At 40.4% G+C, this 20,832-nt stretch overlaps 3 protein-coding genes across 4 annotated transcripts in view; 1 reads left to right on the top strand and 2 right to left on the bottom strand.

Moving 5' to 3' along the window:
• ppp2r5b (protein phosphatase 2, regulatory subunit B', beta) overlaps window positions 1-20,832 on the bottom strand; it is a 66,261-nt gene that overhangs the window by 1,744 nt on the left and 43,685 nt on the right. Inside the window, exons 10-13 of one of the 2 annotated variants that reach the window (XM_074623044.1) lie at window positions 20,640-20,759; window positions 20,037-20,164; window positions 18,729-18,830; window positions 10,884-17,011 (exon numbers count right to left, since the gene is read on the bottom strand). In XM_074623044.1, coding sequence (XP_074479145.1) covers window positions 16,774-17,011; window positions 18,729-18,830; window positions 20,037-20,164; window positions 20,640-20,759 — 588 coding nt within the window. In that variant the 3' untranslated portion in view covers window positions 10,884-16,773. Of the gene's footprint in view, window positions 1-10,883; window positions 17,012-18,706; window positions 18,831-20,036; window positions 20,165-20,639; window positions 20,760-20,832 lie in introns of those variants that run through there. The other variant, XM_074623045.1, reaches the window with a different exon arrangement.
• On the top strand, window positions 1,026-6,106 carry gpha2 (glycoprotein hormone subunit alpha 2). The gene is given in 5 exon segments (XM_074624276.1): window positions 1,026-1,047; window positions 1,050-1,114; window positions 3,976-4,108; window positions 4,814-4,998; window positions 5,092-6,106. Coding segments are annotated over 5 exon segments (510 nt in total). The 3' UTR covers window positions 5,197-6,106.
• Window positions 7,081-9,279, bottom strand: LOC141760971 (glycoprotein hormone beta-5-like). Its single transcript, XM_074624113.1, has 3 exons — window positions 9,162-9,279; window positions 8,089-8,306; window positions 7,081-7,330 (listed from the first exon to the last, which is right to left on the bottom strand). Exons 2-3 carry the CDS (start codon window positions 8,290-8,292, stop codon window positions 7,142-7,144), a joined length of 393 nt encoding a protein of 130 aa, XP_074480214.1. The 5' UTR covers window positions 8,293-8,306; window positions 9,162-9,279; the 3' UTR covers window positions 7,081-7,141.

Genomic DNA, 20,832 nt, shown 5'->3' with positions numbered 1-20,832 from the left:
AAGTGACCTCAGGAGATTCTAATTCTCGCTCTTCCCGTAAGTAAGACATTTGTTCTTTCACCCTGAACCCCAGTTTCTTGCGGACGCTCACCACAAGAGAACAAAGGACATCCAGTTTGTGTCTTTTGGCGACGCTTTTGAAAGTAATCTGCGGTCTGATCTGGCAGTTCGTGACCTTTGTGACATGTCACCGAAAGTGTCCAGAAACTGCCGCAAGTGTCCAAGAGTCTATTAAAGGGGATGTCTTTACCCGCTGTAGTTTGGACAGGGGTGGTTGCTAAGCTGGCTTCCTCCGCTCAAGACAAGAAAGACGAGAAGCAGAGCCAGGCGTTCCCCCACAATATACCCATCATGTGCCACACACACACACACACACACACACACACACACAGAGTTGACCCAAACCAACAATATCTTGTGACCCGACCCTGCCCTTCCTCCTGCAGCCGCAAATGGAAAACCCAGGCAGACTTTGTGTGTGTGTGTGAGGTCTCCCATTCAGTTTATTTATTAGTTCACTGTATCATCTGGCAGCCAAGGCCTACAATATTATTTTTTTGTGTGCATGCATGTGCGCTTTTTGTGTGTGTGTGTGTGTGTGTGTGTGTGTGTGTGTGTGTGCGTGTGTGTGTGTGCGCGTCTCCATGCAGGCCCGTGTGGTAAAGCTGTGTGTGTTCTTACTATTGTGGCGGTGCGTTGATGGAAAACCTATCTAGTTTTCCTCTGTGTCACAGCAGCGGTCCCCCTAAAGGTTGAAAACAGAGAGCGAGGAGGGGGAGGGTGGAGGGACACAGAGACGCTAACACACTCCAGGAGGACGACGTTATAGAAAGAAGAAGTTTGAGGCTATTTTAATATTTATTTATTTTTTAGATAATTTCACTTTTTTTGTGCAGGTAGGAAGAAGACAGAGGGATCCGTAGAAAAGGGGAAAAAAAAGATTCACAGACTCTCAGCTCTCTAATTGTGGGTGTGTCCAGAGCTATAAGTGCCTTCGCTCTTACCTGTGTTACTTATATCCCTGCATGAGGCTCAGAACAGACACACTCACACCTGTCAGTCCACACACCTGCCCTGCTCTCCAGAAGCTGCACTCTCTGCTCTACGTCTTCAGGTAAGACTTTTTACACCTGGAATTAAATTGATGTTGGTGGAATAGACCTTTAAATACTGTGATTGTTCTGCTCTCTCAGGCTGTGCTCTTCAGATTGTTGCTTTCTTATAGTTTTTAGTCTTTTTAGCATATGAAGAGAATTCTATTCTACAAGTCAGATTAAGCTGTAAAATTGGGGGAAATACACCTTTAACCCTTTTATATCTCCTTATATTTATTTGCATTATTATTCTGCAGACTTTTTGCATGTATGTTTATATTAATAATGATATTACCACATTTTGCAAATATGTTAATTGCCCACATTAAGAACATTTACTTGTTCTTAAAATATGGATACGTTTTGCCATATTTGGAGGGTTTTATTTTGAAACTACACGACTTTTACTTTTATGGCAATAAGCATTTTTGTAAAACCCAGCATTATTGTTATTTAGACTAAATAGATTATTGTTTATGGATTATACTGGATCATTACATGACAAGACGGGGACAAATGAGAGAAAACGTGTCTCTTTTGAGTTGGTATTTTTAGAATGTATTTGTCCTCTCTTTAAGGCTGTAACCCTTTTACCTTAGATACAGATAATGCACGAGTTGTGATGCAACTTAAAAAAAAAAAAAACTGTATTAAAAAACACAATATTGGCATTGTTCAGTATCAAGGCGAATTATTAGAGGTTTCCGGGTCTTGATATTGTAAAAATGCTGATTGTACTTGTGTTTAATGATGCGGATGGTCCAATCAACATCTATATAACAACAACTTTATAGTTTTATTATATATAATAAATACATTGTCTAGGTCAGCACCTGGTCTGAACTGAATTGTTAAGAGAATAGAGGATAATTTGGGTGACTTATATTGAGATATTTCCACCTCTCACTTTTCAAATGTCTGTATATACTGTGTATAATACTCAAAGTTAGTTCCTTTTAGCAGTCTTTTCACTTCTGAAGGTAGTTTTAAAGGGGAACTATACTCATTTTCAAAATTCATACATGTTATTCCTCTGGTCTGAGACAGTCCAAAAAATATTAGGAAACATGAACAACTCTCTCCTAAATCCAAAAACTAGAGTGCTAAAACTGAAACTTGTGATGTCATCGAGTATAACGTGGAGCTGCTCCATGGACAATGAATGGGGAGAGATGTTCTAAATGACACTGAAAGCACCCAGGACGATGTTCTGAGTATATGGGAACATTTTCTGTTTCACAACTGAGAACACTACAACAGAATAAAGCTCATTTGGGTATAAACTTATAACTTTTATTTAGATTCTGTGCGTCTCCCATTCATTATCTATGGAGCAGCTCCAGACGTTATACCCTATGACATCACAAGTTTGAGACTCTGGTTTCTGGCTTTGAGAGAGAGAGAATAGCTCATGTTCACAAATATTGATTGAACTTTCCTCGGCCATGTAAAATAACATATTGCAATTCTTAATTTAGGTGGTGTTCCCCTTTAAAGAAACATGTTTTAGTGGAGTAGATGTGAGGACGAGCTGTATGTCCACTTTGTGTCATAAGTTCCTTCTACGCACACTTTTTAAACTAACTTTAAAGGAAGCACTGATAATGTGATTTCGACAAGGTTTTTGTGTGTATGGAATATTTTAAAAGCATTTTAAGGATCTTTTTTAATGAATATATTCTTTAGGTTGTATTGGTGGTCCTGAACACCAGCCCTCCCACTATCACTTCCCAAAGCGGGGTGTAGCGTCCTATAAACCCATTATCCTCAAAGACAAACCAAACCTTCAGGCGTGGAAACCCCACATAAGAGGAAAAAGCCGGGCATTTCCCCCTACCCCACCAGCTGACACGGGGTTAATGGCTTCACACACACACACACACAGTCCTGACCCGTTAATTTGTTCATACCAGCGGCGTTAATGGCGTCCCCAGGGCCGTTCCACCATCGCCACGGAGGCTATTCCCAACGCTCCGGTCGAGGTGGAGGAAGCGGAGCTGGAAAGAGCTGCCATTTTAGAGGGCAAGGGTCAGGATCACCCAGTTCCCCGGAAAACATGACTTTATTGTTTACACACGTGTTGGACTGTGTGTGTGTGTGTGTGTGTGAGGAGGGGGGGGGGGGGGGCGGGGGGGGGGGCGTGAGCACGTGCATGCATGGACGCTCACTCATGATCACGCACGCATGTGTGCACATAAAATACATGTACGCAGATGCACTTTGCCGTTGCTCTTTTTTAAAGATTTGTTCATGTATAGTTTCTGATTATGTTAACCGCCGTCATGTGTGCAGCTACGTGTACGAGTCGGCGTGAGCTGTGTACGTATACGTGTGTCAGCAGGTAGCTGTTAAATGAGGCGGCTAGAAAAGATAAAGACAGTATTGTTTTTATTCACATTAGCTGTTACTCAACTGAGTGACAGACGTGCAGAGGATGGGAAATCACCTCGCTGGATGAAGGAGGGGGCTCTGGGCAACGCTTTGAGTTCAGCAGGAGGGGATCACCTCAGATTGAACGAAAACTCAGTGTTTGAGAAGTTTCTTCGGCTCAGAAAACATGTTCAACCTAGATCTTATAAGTAGCCTCGATCACTTTTGACTTAATAGCCAAGCAATGCTTTTATTCATGGCCTCATCACAAGTTAAATATGTCTTTGAACTGTGAGCAGTTAAACCAAAAAGTGCTGTTCTTTAAAAGTTTAAAGAGGTTAAACTTTATAGTATTTCAAAAGATCAAAAGCAAAGATTTGAGAAAAGCTCAAAAAGAAGTTGGTAGTTGGAATTATTTTGAATAAAAACCTCATAAACAGTTAAATGTCAGATTTTCTCTGGTCTTTCCGTAACGTCTTACATACTTTTGTGTTCTGTTTGGATCCTCCAGGCTGCCATCCAGATGTCTCCGTGCATGACCTCACATTTCTGCCTGCTGGTCCTACCAGTGATGTCACTGCTGCTGCTCTTCTCTCCCATTGGTTGGAGCTACGATGGCCTCACCCCAGGGTGTCACCTGCACCGTAAGTAAAAAAACACACACAGTTTTAAAATGCATTCCCAGTGTACCCCAGAACAGCATCCATAGACTGTATATAAAGATGGACGACATCACGGCTCCCCAAAAGTGAAGCCAAAACATCCTGATCGCCCCCTGGTGGCTGGCTGCAGTATAGGTCATAAAGCCCGCCCCCTCCATGTTAGCGGATGGGACATGTGCCAAACTAAAATGTCAAAGTACACATTAAATACATTTATCATAAAAATGGTTTCTGTCATTTTAGGTAGTTTTTATTACGCTGATGTATGTTCAAGTGTTCATTTGTCTGATAAGTTTGATTTCAATTAGTTATTTGATGCTATAAAAAGGAGATGAGACGTCATGATTGACAGATTTGATTGATAGAACGTGTCAATGTGATCATAAATGTTGTTTTAGAGATATTATGGTTAGTTGTTGGGTCTTTCTGGCCAAACAGCTACCGTGGTGCTAACGTAGCAGCTAGGTGGCTCACACTAATAAGCTGCGGCCAAGCTCGGCTCGTGATTGGCTTGAGCGGGTGTGTGGGCGGGACCTTGATACCGCAGCTCCAGCTGCCCGATCATTACTGCACAGAGTGGGAGCGGAGACGTGACGTCCATCTATAGTATATACAGTCTACATACACATCCAATACTTGATTCCCTTCCCTCTCGCTCATCTCTCCACCTTCTCCCCCCCGGTCCAGCATTCAACGTGACCATCCGCAGTGACCGTCGTGGCACATGTAAAGGCACCCACCTGGTCTACGCCTGCGTTGGCTACTGCGAGTCCAGCGCGTTCCCGTCCAGATACTCCGTGCTGGTGGCCTCCAACTTCACCCACAACATCACCTCCGCTTCACGATGCTGCACCATCAGCAAGGACGCTAAGGTGAGGGGAAATGAAAAAGAGAGGGTTAACTACAGCCTCAAGTGTTTATCATTTTTGCCAATTTTTCACGTCCTCTTGCTCGACTTTCCTCAGGTCAAAGTTCGCTTGGACTGCCCTCGAGGTCGCCACCATGACGAAATAGAGATCCTGACAGCGAAGGCGTGTCGCTGTGACATGTGCCGCAAGTCCCGCTACTGACGCATCAAGACAGTATGCTGCAACTGTACACCGGGACAAGAACCAAATTTAGTCAGTTGAGCGGTACAAACTCTGGTAAATGATTGAAATACAAGACTTTCAGTGATGCACCAGTAACTATGCTTTTTCTCTCTATGTCGACTTGTTTTGAATGTTGAAGAAAATCCACTTTAACTTATTTAACTGAAAAAGAATCAGCTTTCTACGGAGTTTCTGTCAAAAGCAGTGTTTCCTCTCATTTGTGTTCTCAAAGAATGAAAGGAAGGTGGACAGAAACCGATCAAAAGATGGAAAGGTCTTTGCAGATCTACCATGTGACTAAGATTTTCAACTAAAATCAAGTGAAATTCATTCAGGCAGAGTAAAAACTGCTCTGATCAGTCACCCAGGGCCTTAAGATTCAAATTAAAATGGGAAAATCACACTTTTTGATGTCTATAATGATTTGCGTGAGTGTTTGTTTGTGTGTGCTTGTGTCAAATGTGATGTAAGGGAGGTTTTTTGTAGAAAACTTGATTGATGCACATGTGTTTAACAGCTGTATAAACCATTCTGTCACTCACAAACAAACTGTTAAATGCTTTTGCTTTTAGGCTTGAAATATGCCAAAATGAATGAGAGCATTACATTACAGCTAAGTCATCTCATTGACTTGTATTCAACAAAAAAAGTCAATATACTGTCAACCTTTGGAATCGACATAAAGGGTATATATACGAGTAGTTTCATTCTTTTGCAATAACCACTAAACACAGACAAGAGACCAAAGAATGTACAAAATTTATTTATATTTATGAATTTGAACTAAAGGACATTTTGTAAATAATATCTATTGATGAAACCAAAGAATGTTGAAAATGTCGATGAAATGAAAAGAGAAGAATGCACTGTATAGTTTGTGATGAAATTGTATTTCAATAAATTTCTATTCTGCAACTGTAAAGTGATTAATGTGGACATTTGATTTTTCACACACATGAACTTGTTTCCATCACTTAAGGGGACATTACATTGACTTACATTCATTCTCTGGGGACTTACCTTAACCTTAACCATGACCACTACATGCCTAACCCTAACCCTTAGCCTTACCTTAAACTAGGTCTTAAGCCTTAAATTTAATGATATACGTTGTAGGGACCTGCATTTTGTCCCCACAAGGGACTGTGGGTCCCTATTGACCTCACCACCATTGTCTCTCTGTAATGTGTATGCATCATATCACCTTCAAGTAAACAAATTAAACAGATTTATATAGAAATATGTGCCATGTGAGTACAAAATAAACTTAAATAATGAAGATATTGATTAGCTATTATTGTAAAACATTTTTTGAGCATCGAGATTAATACAAAGCCCAGTTAACAAAGGACCTTGTCATTTCAATTTCAGTTGAAATTGCAATTTATTGGTGAATATCCCCAAACAAAATTGTACTATGCACACAATTAACCTAGGGTCTTTGGACCCCTGAGGGTCTAGGGCCCCAGGGCAGTTGTCTGCTTTGCTTGGTTGGTAATTCTGCGCCTTGGTACACAGATAAAATACAAAAGTTTGAATACAGAATGTATATAATGCTAACATCTCAGATTTTAGATTATAATCACAGCTAATCAGTGTATATATACTGCAAATATATTTATTTCATTTATTTTATTCTTGTTAAATGTGTATTCAACAAGTGCCTTTATCTGTATTTTCTTAAATTCCGTATTGCTAACATCATGGCAAAGAATCACAGAGCTCTTATTTTTAAATGTAATGTTTGTTTCTACTTTCTTCCATACAGACATATATAAGTATACACACACGTCTTCAGTCAACAGAAGGACACATTTTTAGGTTACTAGATGTCAAGTATCACACTTAGTCAAATGTCTTGATTTCATCATTTTATTCATTCATATCAGTAAAACAGTTGATAACATTGTTTGCTGAGAGCCCATCAGAAGGTCTCACACTCGGTGTCCTGTGTGGAGCAGACGGCACAGTGGCAGTGCAGAGCCATGGGGTAGTGGTACAGAGGGGACACGTTGGGCTGGCAGCCCGGCAGGCGGGCGGTCATGTGACGGGTGCGGCTGTACGTGCACACGCGGTGTTGTCGATGGATGTAGGGGGGATCCGGCACAGGTTTCTGCAGCGTTCACACAAACACACACAGGTGGAACACAGGTTACTTTGCTCTACATTGATAGGCGTGACTAGACATCGTTTCCCCATATACCAATATACCAACAAAGAATAATGACAGTGAATGCCACAAGTCTCTACATCTAACATCTGTCTTTACTGTAAGCATGTGTTGCAGTCACTCAATTTGTTCATTCTTGACCTTGGAATTGGTAGTTTGACCCAAAAAAAGTATTAACTCAAGGTCCACTTCGTAGCTCTTCCCTGAGTTTTCACCACATCCACCACAAAAAGCTAGTAAGTGGACTTTGAGTTAAGATATTAAAGTCTAATATTGACTGTCTGCCATATGACTGAGTCAGCTCCATTGTTGCTGATTCAGAGCTCTTTCTCCTCTAAAGGCTTCGAATTGGACTGAAGTTTCCCCTAAACTTGTTTTTTCAATTAACTCGGAAGTTAAATTTGAATCCCTGCAAACTAGAACAAGTTCAGTAAGAGTTCAGCAGCCCTCCCTGCTCGGAGGGATTTAAGCACTTCTTACGACAATGACATATGGGTCAGAGCCGAGAATTGGTCATCGGCCTTCTTACGGTTTGGGCTGAGTCCTGGGTCATTAATCATTTATTTGATGTTTCACAATTACAGTATTATGGGGGCTTTCAGAAATAGCAACAGAAAAGAGTGGGAGTTCTACTTTGGCTGAATGTAACTGTGTGTGTGTGTGTGCGTGTGTGTGTGTGTGTGTGTGTGTGTGAACGTTACCTCCCAGGTGTGACATCGCCCCCAGCAGGCCTCGGTGGTGATGCGCAGTCCCCTGCAGCCCGGCTTCTGGGCCACGAAGGAGAACTCTCGCACGGCGCAGCCTCGGAAACCGTGAAGCGTGGTCGTCACGGCGACGCACACCTCGGCTGCCCCGGCAACCAGGAGGAGGAGGAGGAAAGACAGGGGCAGGGGTCGGAGATGCATGCTGGGAAAGATGGCTAGAGAAAAGAAAAAATAAAGAAGTAACTTTGACGGATGGAAAACTATTTGTGGAGTATTTATATCCATTATTCCTAAACTAGAGGTGACCTTCCACCTGAGTGGAATAAAATGCCATGTTTTTTGTCATATTTACAGACTACAATATTCAGTTTGGCCTATTAAAAATTGAAAATGAATTGCTGAAGGTTTTATTGCCAATATTTTACATCTATAGGGGAAGATGACCCACAAAAGCTGACTGACTCTCAGAGCAGTATACATGACTCACAACTCCCTCTAGTGTTCATTATGGATACTGCAGCCAACAATAACCGTAACTGTAAAAAAAAATATTTATTTCAATGGGTAATTAATTATTCAAACTAAGCTAAACTTTCAAATTAAAAATGAACAACAAAACATTTTAATTCTACAAATCTGAAGTGTAGTTAATTAATTTCACTTTTACGCATAAAAAGCTTTTTCAATTAGAATCAATCGTCATTTTGGAGACATCTGCTTAATTACTCTCCAAGCAAACCACTTAAACTGTACTAAAACAACTGGAGTCACCTCATCTTAGCCAGACTGCAAAATGCTTCACTTGTATTAAGAAATATAACACTGAAATAAAAATTCTTTCTGCATGAACAGAATGATGTGAATACTTTTATAGGCAATGAGACACTGTCTTCACTGTGAGTACCATAACTCCACATATACGTATGAAGCTACACTAACCGTGGTGTAAAATAGCCTGCTAACATAATTACGTACACTTTTTTTGTCTTTAAAACATCTTAAAAAATAATTATTTATAAAATGAATACCTGCCCTATTACTTAATAGATCATTTAAAAAACAATTCTCACCTTTTCAGCTGAAGATCTTGCAGAGATGTGAGCTGCTGGACTCCGGTGTCTCCCTGCTCGGACAACAACCAGTGAATGGAACCAATCTGTCCTTGTTGTTGTTTTTAGAAGGCCATTAGGGCGGACGGACACTCTGACATCATAGCAATTACAATGAAATACCATTAGACCCCAAGCCAGAAATAATGGAGACTCCCTGGAAAATACTGATGCTTGTCTATGTTTTCTTAACCTCAGCCTGTATCTCTCTGTGTGAGTGTGTGTGTGCAGCTCTTTATCCAACTTTGGTCGACTCTCAGTGATGTAAGGATTGTCCGTACTCAACGTGACACTTACTGTGACAAAGGATTGGTAATGTGAATACAAAGGACAGAACTTTTTAAACTCTTACAGGGTAATTTAAAACCTTTGGCACCATATGACTTTAAAAAAAAGTCCTGACAATTTCAAAATTAAGGGATTAAATAAGGTGAACTCATCGGAGTAATTGTCTCTTCCGCTCTAACATGGACATTTTTGTTCTTAAAGTTCCATATCATACCAGTGTTTTTGCACGTTTTAGCCCGTTAACTAAAACTATACTTTACATCACAGCTAACCATTTTGCAAACCGTGCTGCTTTTGGTTTTGTGGCATATATTTGCTACCGTTCCACGCGGCCATTGATTTCCATTCATTGTTTCATCACAATGCAAATATTAGGTAACTCTGATGCTTTTTTTTTTAGCAGATTTTATGATAATTGCGATGACTCACGCAACTCAACTCAAGTTTCAAAAGTCTGCTAGTTGACTTTGACACCATATGGAAATGAATGGAAATCAATGTTTGCCTGAAACGGTTGGAAAAATGCATCAAAACTGCATTTGAAAATGGTCAGCAAAAATGAAAAAGAATGGTTTGTAAAATAAAAAGGGGCTAAAACCTTCATGTAATTTAAACACACTCATAAGCAGATTAAAGCAGCATTTTTTTGCCAAACAACACTAACATATTAACGTCTTATAAAGTTGGTATGGCTAATGATGCTAATGCTAAGTTAACAGTTGGCTATTTACACATGCAGCAGAGACAAAGCAACATAATCATTCATTTGAAGTTGCCAGACGAATGTTAGTCTAATATTTATTCTCCTTTTATCTCCTGCTTTGGTCTCCTCCAACTCCTGAGGGAAATGTTTGGCTAATTAACTATTCCAGTAGCTAGGTGCTAACTGTACCAGCTGTTTGATGCTTGGCAGGTAGTGTAAGTGGGTTTATAAGAGCTCTTACACTGAAAACAACTTTCTGTCCAAAACAGGAAATGCAGATTGTGGGACAAAAGAACAAAACAATATGCTAAAAGAGGCTAAAAGAGTTGATAATTCTCAGTGAGTTCGTAGTTACAAAAGTGACAGGAGATGGGTGCTATGCTTCCGCAACGGCACCGTCAGCCGGAGTGACGTTATCAGCTGTAACCACCAGCCTAGCTATGTAAACAAAGCACAGAGAAGCTCGGATTACAACTAACACAGAGGGAGAGTGACTTCATTCTCTGCTCAGGTAGACATCACTCCTCTATATCTTTACATAGCAAGTAAATGTTTGCTGCTATATTAATGCTCTGGATGTCATGTAGAGCAACTTTAAGTAACGTGCATTGTGCCTGTTGAAAAAAGGAAGTCAATTTAATATTACTGAAGAGACAAAAGAGGTGACACAAAAAACAGCAGACTCTCAGAGTGTTTTCTCAAAGTGAAGTTTCATTTTTAGCACATAGTTTTTTTTCCTCCATTCTACACCCCCCTGTAATGTTACGTACAGTAGTAAGCCTCTCTACATTCAAACCCCCCCCCACCGCTGTGTTGGTCCCCAAAATATACATCTTCTTCTTCTGCATCGTCTTAATCATCTTCTCTAAGGTTTTTCTTCAACACAACAAACACAGACCATTGGGCAGACAGTGCAAATCTAGAAATTCAGTGAAATTGCTACGTAATGCAGTTGTAGGTTTCGGTAACATTATATTCTCATTCTGTTACTGTTGCTCTGACTTATTGCCATTCTATCGTGTCTAACTCTACGTCTTTTCTTTCCTCTGTCTTTCTCCTCCTCTGTTTTTTATCTTTACTGGCCGCTTTCATTGAATCCGTTCACACCGCCCCTCTGATTTAAAGCATTTGTTTCAATTTGGCCGCACGAAAACGGCCACAGAGAGGAAATGTGACGGCGAATGAAACCAGCGTTTGATGGCTGTCTGTGAGGCGATACCCGAGCTCTCTACGAACACTCTCTCTTCTCTCGCTTCCTGTTCCGGAGCAGTTCTAGGATGTACGACAGAGTTGTAGAAAGAGGAATATTACTATTGACCAATATAGGTGAGAAAAGTGGGAGCTGGGGTTCCGTTTCCCCCCCCCCGAGTCAGCTGACCGACTGACAATAACAATCAAGAGGGTTTGTGAGTAAGCTAGCCAAAACAAAAATCATAAAGTAAGCTGAGGTTTAGATCAGCGAGGTCAAGTTTTGTCTCTTTTTTAGTGTGTTTCTTGCCTGAATCAAAACGTTTGAAATCCAACCAAATGTTGTTGTTTTTGGTGGAGGTTTTGAGGTGTTTACTGATGCAGTATCAGGCTGCTATTACACCTAATCCATCAGTGCATTTTCTGTGGCCGCCATGGAGCACGGCCCATGCTAATTTGCATGCTTTACGCTCCTGTCGTGTGCAGAAACAGGAGAAAAACTGCCTGAAAGTTAAAAGAATATACAGCATTGTAGTACTTAGAGAAGAGACGCTTATGTCAATGGTTCCCAACTTGAGGGTCTGGGACTCTTAAGGGGTCCTCAGATAAATCAGAAAGGTCACAAGTTAATTAAAAGGACATTACAACAAAATAAAACATTATTTAAACAAAATTATCTTTCAAATTTTTGCTCTTTAGTATTTTTACTGATTTGTATTCTTGAGGTTGAGCACCCGATTGGAACGCACACTTGATTTTTATCTGTTTTATTTTTATTCTTGTGAAATACTTTTACCTACAATCAAAACTATTTCATGAGAAAAAAAAAACACTCTTTGGTTGAACTGCTCGCAACTCATATCCACACGAAAGCCAAAGGGGTTTTGTTTGTTCTAAGGGGTCACAAGCCAAAAGGTTGGGAACCACTAGCACATGTAATAATGTTAACTCGGATTTCTAGCTTTTTCTGGAGCTCATATCTCAAAAGCTTCATCCGAAATCACATACTACGCCCTACATACCCAACAGGTGTAATATCGTTCAACATACTTTTGTGTGAATAAACAGCAGTATGTATCTTTTCGGACGCAGTGAGCTGTAAATTACGTTGTCACTTCCTGAGAGCCTCCTTGCCAGTTGGAGACGTGTAACCATGGTAACCTCATGTGACCAAAACAACAATTTGTGAGAATCAAATTCTGAACTAATTTAAAATATATATATTACGCCTAGCAAAGTGAAATCGTATACTTTGTTAAATTGAAGCTTTATTGATGTTACAGAGCTGTCCGTCAACGTCTGTTATGAACGTTGTCGTCACTACCGCATTGCATTGTGGGATATTTATGCCACCGTAGTGTCCGTTGTTTGCATACTGTAATATTTCACCGAATATAGTATACAATACGTGTACTATTGGTTTCATACTAAGGTTTTGGACATAATAAAAAATCTCACATCCTGTTTTAGCGTACTGAATAGCATGTTAGTGTGGAATTTCGGACGCAACCAGTCTTCATCAGCAGATATGGTGCCTTCAAATGAAACTCGTGAGCTTGTGTTTACAACATGGGAAGTTGTTTACACGATATGCTTGGCGTTCAAGTGGTTAAGTCGTGAGAACACCACTGCTAAGCAACGGCAATATTAACGTTACTGTCGGCGACTAGAAGCCACGGAGGCTAACAATTTAGCAAGCAGGTAACATAATAGAGGAAATGCAAAGAAACAATAACAGATGAAAAAGATGAGGCCGATGGGAATATCAACATTTTCCTCAGAACTATTATAAAATTACGAAGAAAAACAAAATTCATGGCCTCTGCCATTTCTGACAACGTCACAACTCGTGAACTCTGAGCTTTTCAGAAACTTTCCACTTACGATGTCATGAACACCACATGAGGGTGGGGGGGGGGACGGGGGGGGTGTTTATATGGACTCTTCTTGTGAACACGGTAAACACGACCCCATTTGAAGGCACCAATAGAGTTTGCTCAGTTGTCGTGGAGTTGGCTCAGGTGCCATCATGTGATGATACGTCCCAAAAACCTGGTACCAAAGTTCCATACTTCAGCCACATGGCGACTACCGAGCCATCCGAGCCAACCGAGCAACTCCATCCCCTGAAGAAGACCATGACATGTGACAAGCTGCAGAAAGTTAGATTTTTTTTTATGTCAAACTACCGTTTCCAAGCTCAACAATTGCATGCACAAATCGGACAATATTTGGTTCGACTGATAGACGTGTTGGAAGTTATAACCTGGATGTTGAACGTAACATCTGCAAATTAAATTAAATGCACGTGTCAACGTTTGAAAGCAACAAGCTCTTTAGTACAAAGACACAACGGTAGATTAGGTGTGACTGCAGCCTGAAAGCATCAGAAGAAGCCGACCAAACTCAAACCAAACTTAAACCAAACTTAAAGCATTCAGGAAAAACTTGGACGCAAATTCACGATCAGTCATTAACAGCTCAATAAAACTTAAAATGCCAATCAGAGAGCTGCGAGTGAAATGGATTTTAAAACCTTGTTGATTCAGGCATGATTTGAAAGTGAGTGTTTTGAAAAACTGCTGGTCTGAAGGGTTTTTGAATGTTTGGTTACGAAGCAGCCGACAGGTAGCTCTGCGTCTCAAGCGTCAAAAAAACAATCAATCGATTTGTTTTGCGATACATTCGGATTCAGACCCTGTCCCTCAGGAAGGAGAGAAGGAGAGAGAGAGAAAAAGAAGCAAAGAGAGAGCAGTTTTCTCTCGTTCTCTGTCACTCTGTCTACGCACATCTCCTGCTCACTGATTCACTCACTGGATACACACCAACGCGCGCACACACACACACACACACACACACACACACACACACACACACACACACGCACGCACGCACGCACACACACACACACACACACACACACACAACCTGACCATCATCTTCAAATAAGGTTACATTTCCTGATCAAATAGAAAATAAATAGCATCAGTATCAGTTTTCCACAAAATGAACAAGATCATACAAAAACCAAGAAAAAAAACAACATAATTACAAAGCAAAAATCATTTTTCATCAAAGAAATTTACACAGAAAGTACCTTTAAGACAATGTGAATATCAAGGACGCAACAGGAGTAAAAACAAGAGTGGGGGGTAAACATTTGAGTGGGACACCCACTTCCTGTTTAACCCCCTAAAAACACACAGATTATCCTGAAAGAATGAAAATATTGCTAAAATAATTTTTTTCTGTTTTTTTTTTCCCCCCCCTCTCATTATCCCATCACTCTATCATAATGATCAGACAAGAATAAACAGATTTTTCTTGGTTCACACCGGAAAAAAAAGTTATCATCGTCATGGTCGTCACCTAGCAGCGTCAGGTCTGCTGAGCCGAAAGGAACAGACGCTCCGGGTGCAGAAATCCAACTGGATCACTGTGTTTTTCTTTTGGTCTGAAACACTTGTGGTGCGCTTTATTTGTCCTCCGGTAACCTCTGTGTCGGGTGGGGTTAAGTAGTCTGCTAGGATACATTTTTGGTCAGAAATTGGGCGGTTGTAAAGTTCAACTTTGTAAAATGTAACCTAGGCAAATGAGTAAATTTGTTAAACTTTTAACCAAAAAATCATCACCGTGTGCCACATCATCAAAATTAAAGGTGCCCTGTGGAGTTTTGGACCACTAGTAGCGCTATAGAGCAAAGTTTTTATGAGCGGGTCCCCATTATGTTTGTACTGCGCATGTTTCACATGTATGCACATGGGCACACAGGCGGTTTCATGCTACTCCATTGATCAACAGTTGGTGGCGGTATTGTGCAAAAAAACTTAGCAACATGCCAAAAAAAGGCAGGGAAGAAGAAGAATGTTAGCAAGTAAACATGGATGTAAACAATGCAAGAGTTAAAATATATTTCAAAAAAAGGAAATGCACATATACACAATGTGTTTTAGTGAATAACACTGAATGTAAACACAACTTTGTTTGTTTTAGAAAGCTCCACATGGCACCTTTAAACAAACAAAAAAATCTTAAATATGGAATGTTTTTGGATTTTTACGAAATACCCCTTTAAAATCCACCCGCCGCACCACAAAAAGCCAAAATTTCAAAATAAAAGAAAAACAGCCGCCGCCAATCCAGTTCATTCCTCCCCACTTTAAGGTCTGTTAAAGGGGAATTCCGCTGAATTTCAGCACTCACATTATGGCCTCGTACAGTTAACATGTGATGTGAATTCAGAATTGGAGCCGGCCTTCCCCTTTATGGTATCTGCTACACTAGTGTTTCTCCCATAATACACTACAGAAATATCCAGAGACATATGTATATATATAAAAACATTATTATCATCATCATCATCATCATCATCATCAGTAGTACTTAGAGTAGAGTAGAGTAGTAGTAGTAGAGTAACAAGTAAGAAGAAGGAACAGTATTGTACTTTATATCATTATCATCATCTTCATCGGTGGTTATTTAACCTTGAGAGACTCGTCCTTTGGTGGAACCCGACAGAATGGGAGAGGAGCTAGCGCCAGAACCAGCTGTGTGTGTGTGTGTGTGTGTGTGTGTGTGTGTGTGTGTGTGTGTGTGTGTGTGTGTGTGTGTGTGTGTGTGTCTGTACGTATGTGAGTGTTAAAAATTGAACTTTATGAGATATTTTGGTGTATCAATCGAGTGTTGGCGTGTGTGATTTGTTTGACCTGGATACACTTTCTCTCTGTAGCTCTGCCGTATTTACAGTAAATATGTACCTGCTTCTGTGTGTGTGTGTGTGTGTGTGTGTGTGTGTGTGTGTCTGGTCTGTGCGGCAATAGTTTAGGGACATTTGTGTGAAATTGCTTCTTTTGTTTATTGATGTATTGTGCTATCCACGCATGAAATAAGCATCTCTGACCGAAAGATAAATACGAGGCCACAGTACAGACTCTGACTCGGTTGGTTAAATATCAAGACAAGTTAGACACATGTTAAACTTGGTTAGTGTTGCACCAAAAGAGAAATTTCATCTCTTATTTCGAGGCTGATTTGAAGCAGGCCAGCTACCAATTTTGGATACTGACCTGCAGTTTAATAAACCAGCCGCTAATTACAATGACAGTCTGCACTTTTGGACGATATTCATCTTCTGATCTGCAACATAATGTGTGTACAGCAAAAAAGAGTGAACCAGTTTCACACAACTCCGTCAGAAAAAAAAGGTGCGGCCTTTACCTCGGATCACTGAGCTTGTGCACTTTTTCACAAAAAAGCCACGCCCTCGGTGATGCGAGATAAAAAGAACAGTGGATTTTGTTTTGTACCTTTTCTCTCCCAACACTTTCACCATCAACCTCGTGTCTTCTCCCCGTCCCCTAACCCCCGTGCTATCCAATCTCTGTGGAGCAGCACCTAGGTGGCGCTCTCCCCGGCTCCGGAGGAGGAAGAAGAGGCCCCGCTGGGCTTGGGCTCGGGCTGGTCGGAGTGAGCCGTCTGCGGGGACGAAGGGGTCGGCGGGTCCCCTCTCTCGCCTCGCTCCTGGAGGTTGCGCTGGTTCCGGGCGGCCTCCGTGAGCATCTGCATCCGGCGGTCCTGGTGCTCCTCCAGGCCTCGCCAGAGATCTGTGCGCTCCCTTTCTCGCTTCAGCTCCCTGGAGAGGCAGGTTGAGGGGAGGAAGAGGAATAAGAGAGGGGTCAAGAGGGATGGAGAGAAAGGAAACAAGAAATGAGCTGTTGGGAAATGTTTCAGACATGCCAAAGTATTCTCAAAGACTGAACAACTTGAGCAACTGTTAACAGGAAGGCTTTCAGTGTAAACAAACTGGAGATATGTTGGAGTGTGTTGGAGTCACACTCTCTCCTGAAATGCCCTTATTAATACGGCTATGGCTAGAGACCACCAACTGCAAAGGATGTGTGCTTTGATCATTTATTTATGACATTTGATGATGTTAATGAAGTGCTCTTAAAGGGCAATCTCAATCTCAATTAGCTACACAAAAATGAAAAGAGGTGACCAAAGCAGACAGTATATCAAAGACATATAATCTAATAATCATAATTATAATCCTAATCTCACATTAGTTGTAAGAAAAGGCCTGGTATAGAAATTTAAATAAAATGGAAGGAAATAAATACATTTCATATATTCCAAAGAAAGACTTTGAGAATGTTATTATTTATGTTAGAATAAAATAAGGCAAAGTGAATGGAATAATCCAATTTATGGTAAAAAAAAAATTGTAAGCAATTGATGAGCTTATGGGAACCTTTAAGCAGCTCTACATTAATTAAATGAAGCATATCTAAATTTACTTTCCTAGAAGCACAATAGAAAACAGACTTTACCTTGGCCGAATGACATCCTATGGCATTTAAAGAAGACAAGAGATGCAGCCTTGTCTTATGTTATTGATAACATTTTTATGTAAACAATTAAAAAAATTAAAATAATACATCCACAGAGCCTTTAGAAAGGTGCCGAATAAAAGTATGACTTTTCCTGAAAAAAATTATTATGATTGTGAATTAATCATTTTAAAAATGTTGGCGGGTCAAAAATAAATGTTTTGTTTATCTCTGTGGAAGATATCTGACATTTTGGTTCCCACTTCTAACAAGACGTTGGTATAACCTGGTATCTCTGGGTCAGTTAGTGTGGAAAAAACAGATAAATGACTGAGTAGACTGAGTAAGTGCCTGGCAACGACTTGTTGTGAAGCGAATGCAATGGAACGGGAAGTGAGGTTGCGACATCTAGTGGATGAATGTTATCAGTGTTATCAATAGCACCTTTAAATCGTTTGGCAATTGATACGTTAATATATAAAGATCTTAGAATCAATGTTACAATGCAATTTAGGCCAAAGCAAATTTCTTTCTTGACATCATTAAACAGGCAAATTGAAACACTAAAAGAGCAGTTTTACGGGGACACTAATGGTACAGATGTATATAAATAAGTCAGCTTTAGAGGTGGTAAGCATTATTTTTACTTTGAATATGGCTACACTAGCTGTTTCCCCTGCCTGTCTTATGCTAAAGTGAATCACGCCCTGACTCCAACTCCGTGCTGAACTCAGACATCACATCGATATTGATCTTCTCATCTCGGAAAGAAAGCAAAAATGTTGAACTACTCCCTTAAGTTTTGTTAATGAATAAGTGGAATCATGATGTGACCCGTGTTGAAAAGATGACCTAAGCGATACATACTTACAATGTGAAATATAATGTGATGGCGAATGGAACAAATACCGACTAACTAAAACATGACTTAAGAGCCCTCTGTTTCTTCCTCGTTGTCACTGTTGTATCCAGTGACACAAACGCGCACACACACGCACAAAGTGAGTGAGTCATACTCACTTCTGTTTCTCCACTTTGTAGGAGGCAGTGAGGTCATCAAACAACTTGCTGTTCATCTCCATGAAGGTCTTCAGCACGTTGTAGATCAGAGACACGATGGTCCTGAAGAGACGGAGTAAGAAGATAATGAACATGGGCAGTTGTCGGTCACATGGCATTATGGGTCAGGAGATAGAGGTCAGAAACGCCTGTGTTTTTGGGAGATATTAACCCACTGGCAACCACATGTGTTGCCTAGATAATAACCTGTGGGTCATTCATGTGTCCTTGGTAGATTACTAGCTCTAATGCTAATTTATTAGCTTGTACATTATTCTCAGTCTTGGGAAGTAATAGTGTGTAGCAGCTATGTAGGCTAAATGCTACTGGGGGACTCCAAGCAGCTGGAAGTTGGCTGGCAACCAGCAGGCTGTCAGCTGTGAGGGGATATCCTAGGTGGCTGCATCTGTAAGGGATCTTCTTACGTATTAGCAGTGGTGAAAAGTAACTAAGTACATTTACGTAAGTATACAGAATACTTAAGGACTCCCAGCGGCTGGAAGTTGGCAGGGAACTGGCTGGCAACCGGCTGGGAGGGGAAATTCTAGGTGGCTGCATCTGTAAGTGATTTTCTTACGTGTTAGCAGTGGTGGAAAGTAACTAAGTACATTTACTTAAGTCGAATTTTCAGATACCTGCACTTAACATGAGTATGTTCATTTCATGCTACTTTATAATTATCCATCACTACATTTCAGAAGGAAATAAGAATGTACTTATTACTCAGCTATATTTACTCAACAGCTATAGTAACGAGCTCATTTGCAGATAAAGATTTTATAGAAAACATCCGATCAGTTATTAAAATATGATGCAATGTTCTTGATTAAACAGCACAAGAGCATGTAAAGTAGTTACAATGGCTCCCCCATCAACCAGCTGTGCAATATTCAAATGATGCTTACATGTGAATACAGTAATAATAATCCACATTATAATATATATAATATCATAACACTTTGAAACAGACCATTGTGCATATTGAGTACTTTCACTTTTGATACTAAAGTATCTTTTGCTGCTAAAACTTGTGTACTTTACTTTAAGTAAAATTTTGAATGCAGGACTTTTACTTACAATGCAGTATTTGACATGATAGTATTGTTAATTTGACTTTTTAAATCTGAATCTGATTAGATCTGAATACGTCCTTCCACCATCCAACCAGTAATAGAACTTCAGGTTATACCCATATTGACTAATCTAAAATCAAAAGCTGTGAGTTATGAGTTGTATTAATTTGTGTGTGTGTCTGTGTGAGCCACTGACTGGTTCCAGTGCTCCTTGGAGACTCTGTAGAGGGTGGCGAATACCAGCGGCAGGATGACTTGACAGTTCTCCTCTATCAGACTGAGGATGTATTCGTTGTTCCAGAAGTAAAGAGCCCGCTCCGCTACCTGAAACAAACATTAAGACAGAAGAGTTGACTTTCATTTAGCAAAGTCGTAGCAAGATTCTTTTCATCAAACTGATGTTTGTTTTATCCAAGTAACTGACCATCAGTGGATTGTTTTTTCTGTAGTGATATAATAAATCTGTATGTAGTTAGGGTACTGTTATCAGTCTTATTACAATTATTTTCCAGTATTTCATGCTTTTAGATAATACTTTTAAACATTACGCTTCAATCTATGATACGACTTCATTCTCTGCTCAGGTAGATATTACTCCTCTATATCTTTACATAGCAAATAGTTGTTTGCTGCTATTTTAATGCTCCGGATATCGTATAGAGCACATTTAAGTCATAAGCTACGTAACAAAACGAAGGTAAAATAATGCACCTGTCCAACGCACTGACCAAGCATCTGTATTTGACGAGTTGGGAGGGAGAGCTGCTTGGGTTTGAATGTAGGGAGCTGTGGTGTTTACCTGGAAGTGAGGGCTGGAGATGCAGGCCGCGATCTGTTTGAAGAGCGGCTCCTGGACCCGGATGAACTGAGACGGCTCGATCACATCCAGGATCTCCTCAATCTCCCCCAGGAACATCACCTGAATACGCAGACATGCACATTTTTATCATAGATACATAAAGGACAGAAAAGACATTCATGAAACTCCCAGA

The sequence above is a fragment of the Sebastes fasciatus genome, chromosome 22, assembly GCF_043250625.1.
Source record: "Sebastes fasciatus isolate fSebFas1 chromosome 22, fSebFas1.pri, whole genome shotgun sequence".
NCBI lineage: Eukaryota > Metazoa > Chordata > Actinopteri > Perciformes > Sebastidae > Sebastes > Sebastes fasciatus.
Note: the sequence above shows the minus strand (reverse complement) of the source record. Positions and strands in the feature narration are given on the sequence as shown.

Bases quoted from the DNA above. Each gene is read 5' to 3' on its own strand.
- LOC141760971 (XM_074624113.1), bottom strand. From the start codon at position 8,292: ATGCATCTCCGACCCCTGCCCCTGTCTTTCCTCCTCCTCCTCCTGGTT. The intron at 7,331-8,088 runs GTAACGTTCACA...TGAACGCTGCAG, and splicing joins GGCGATGTCACACCTGGGAG to AAACCTGTGCCGGATCCCCC.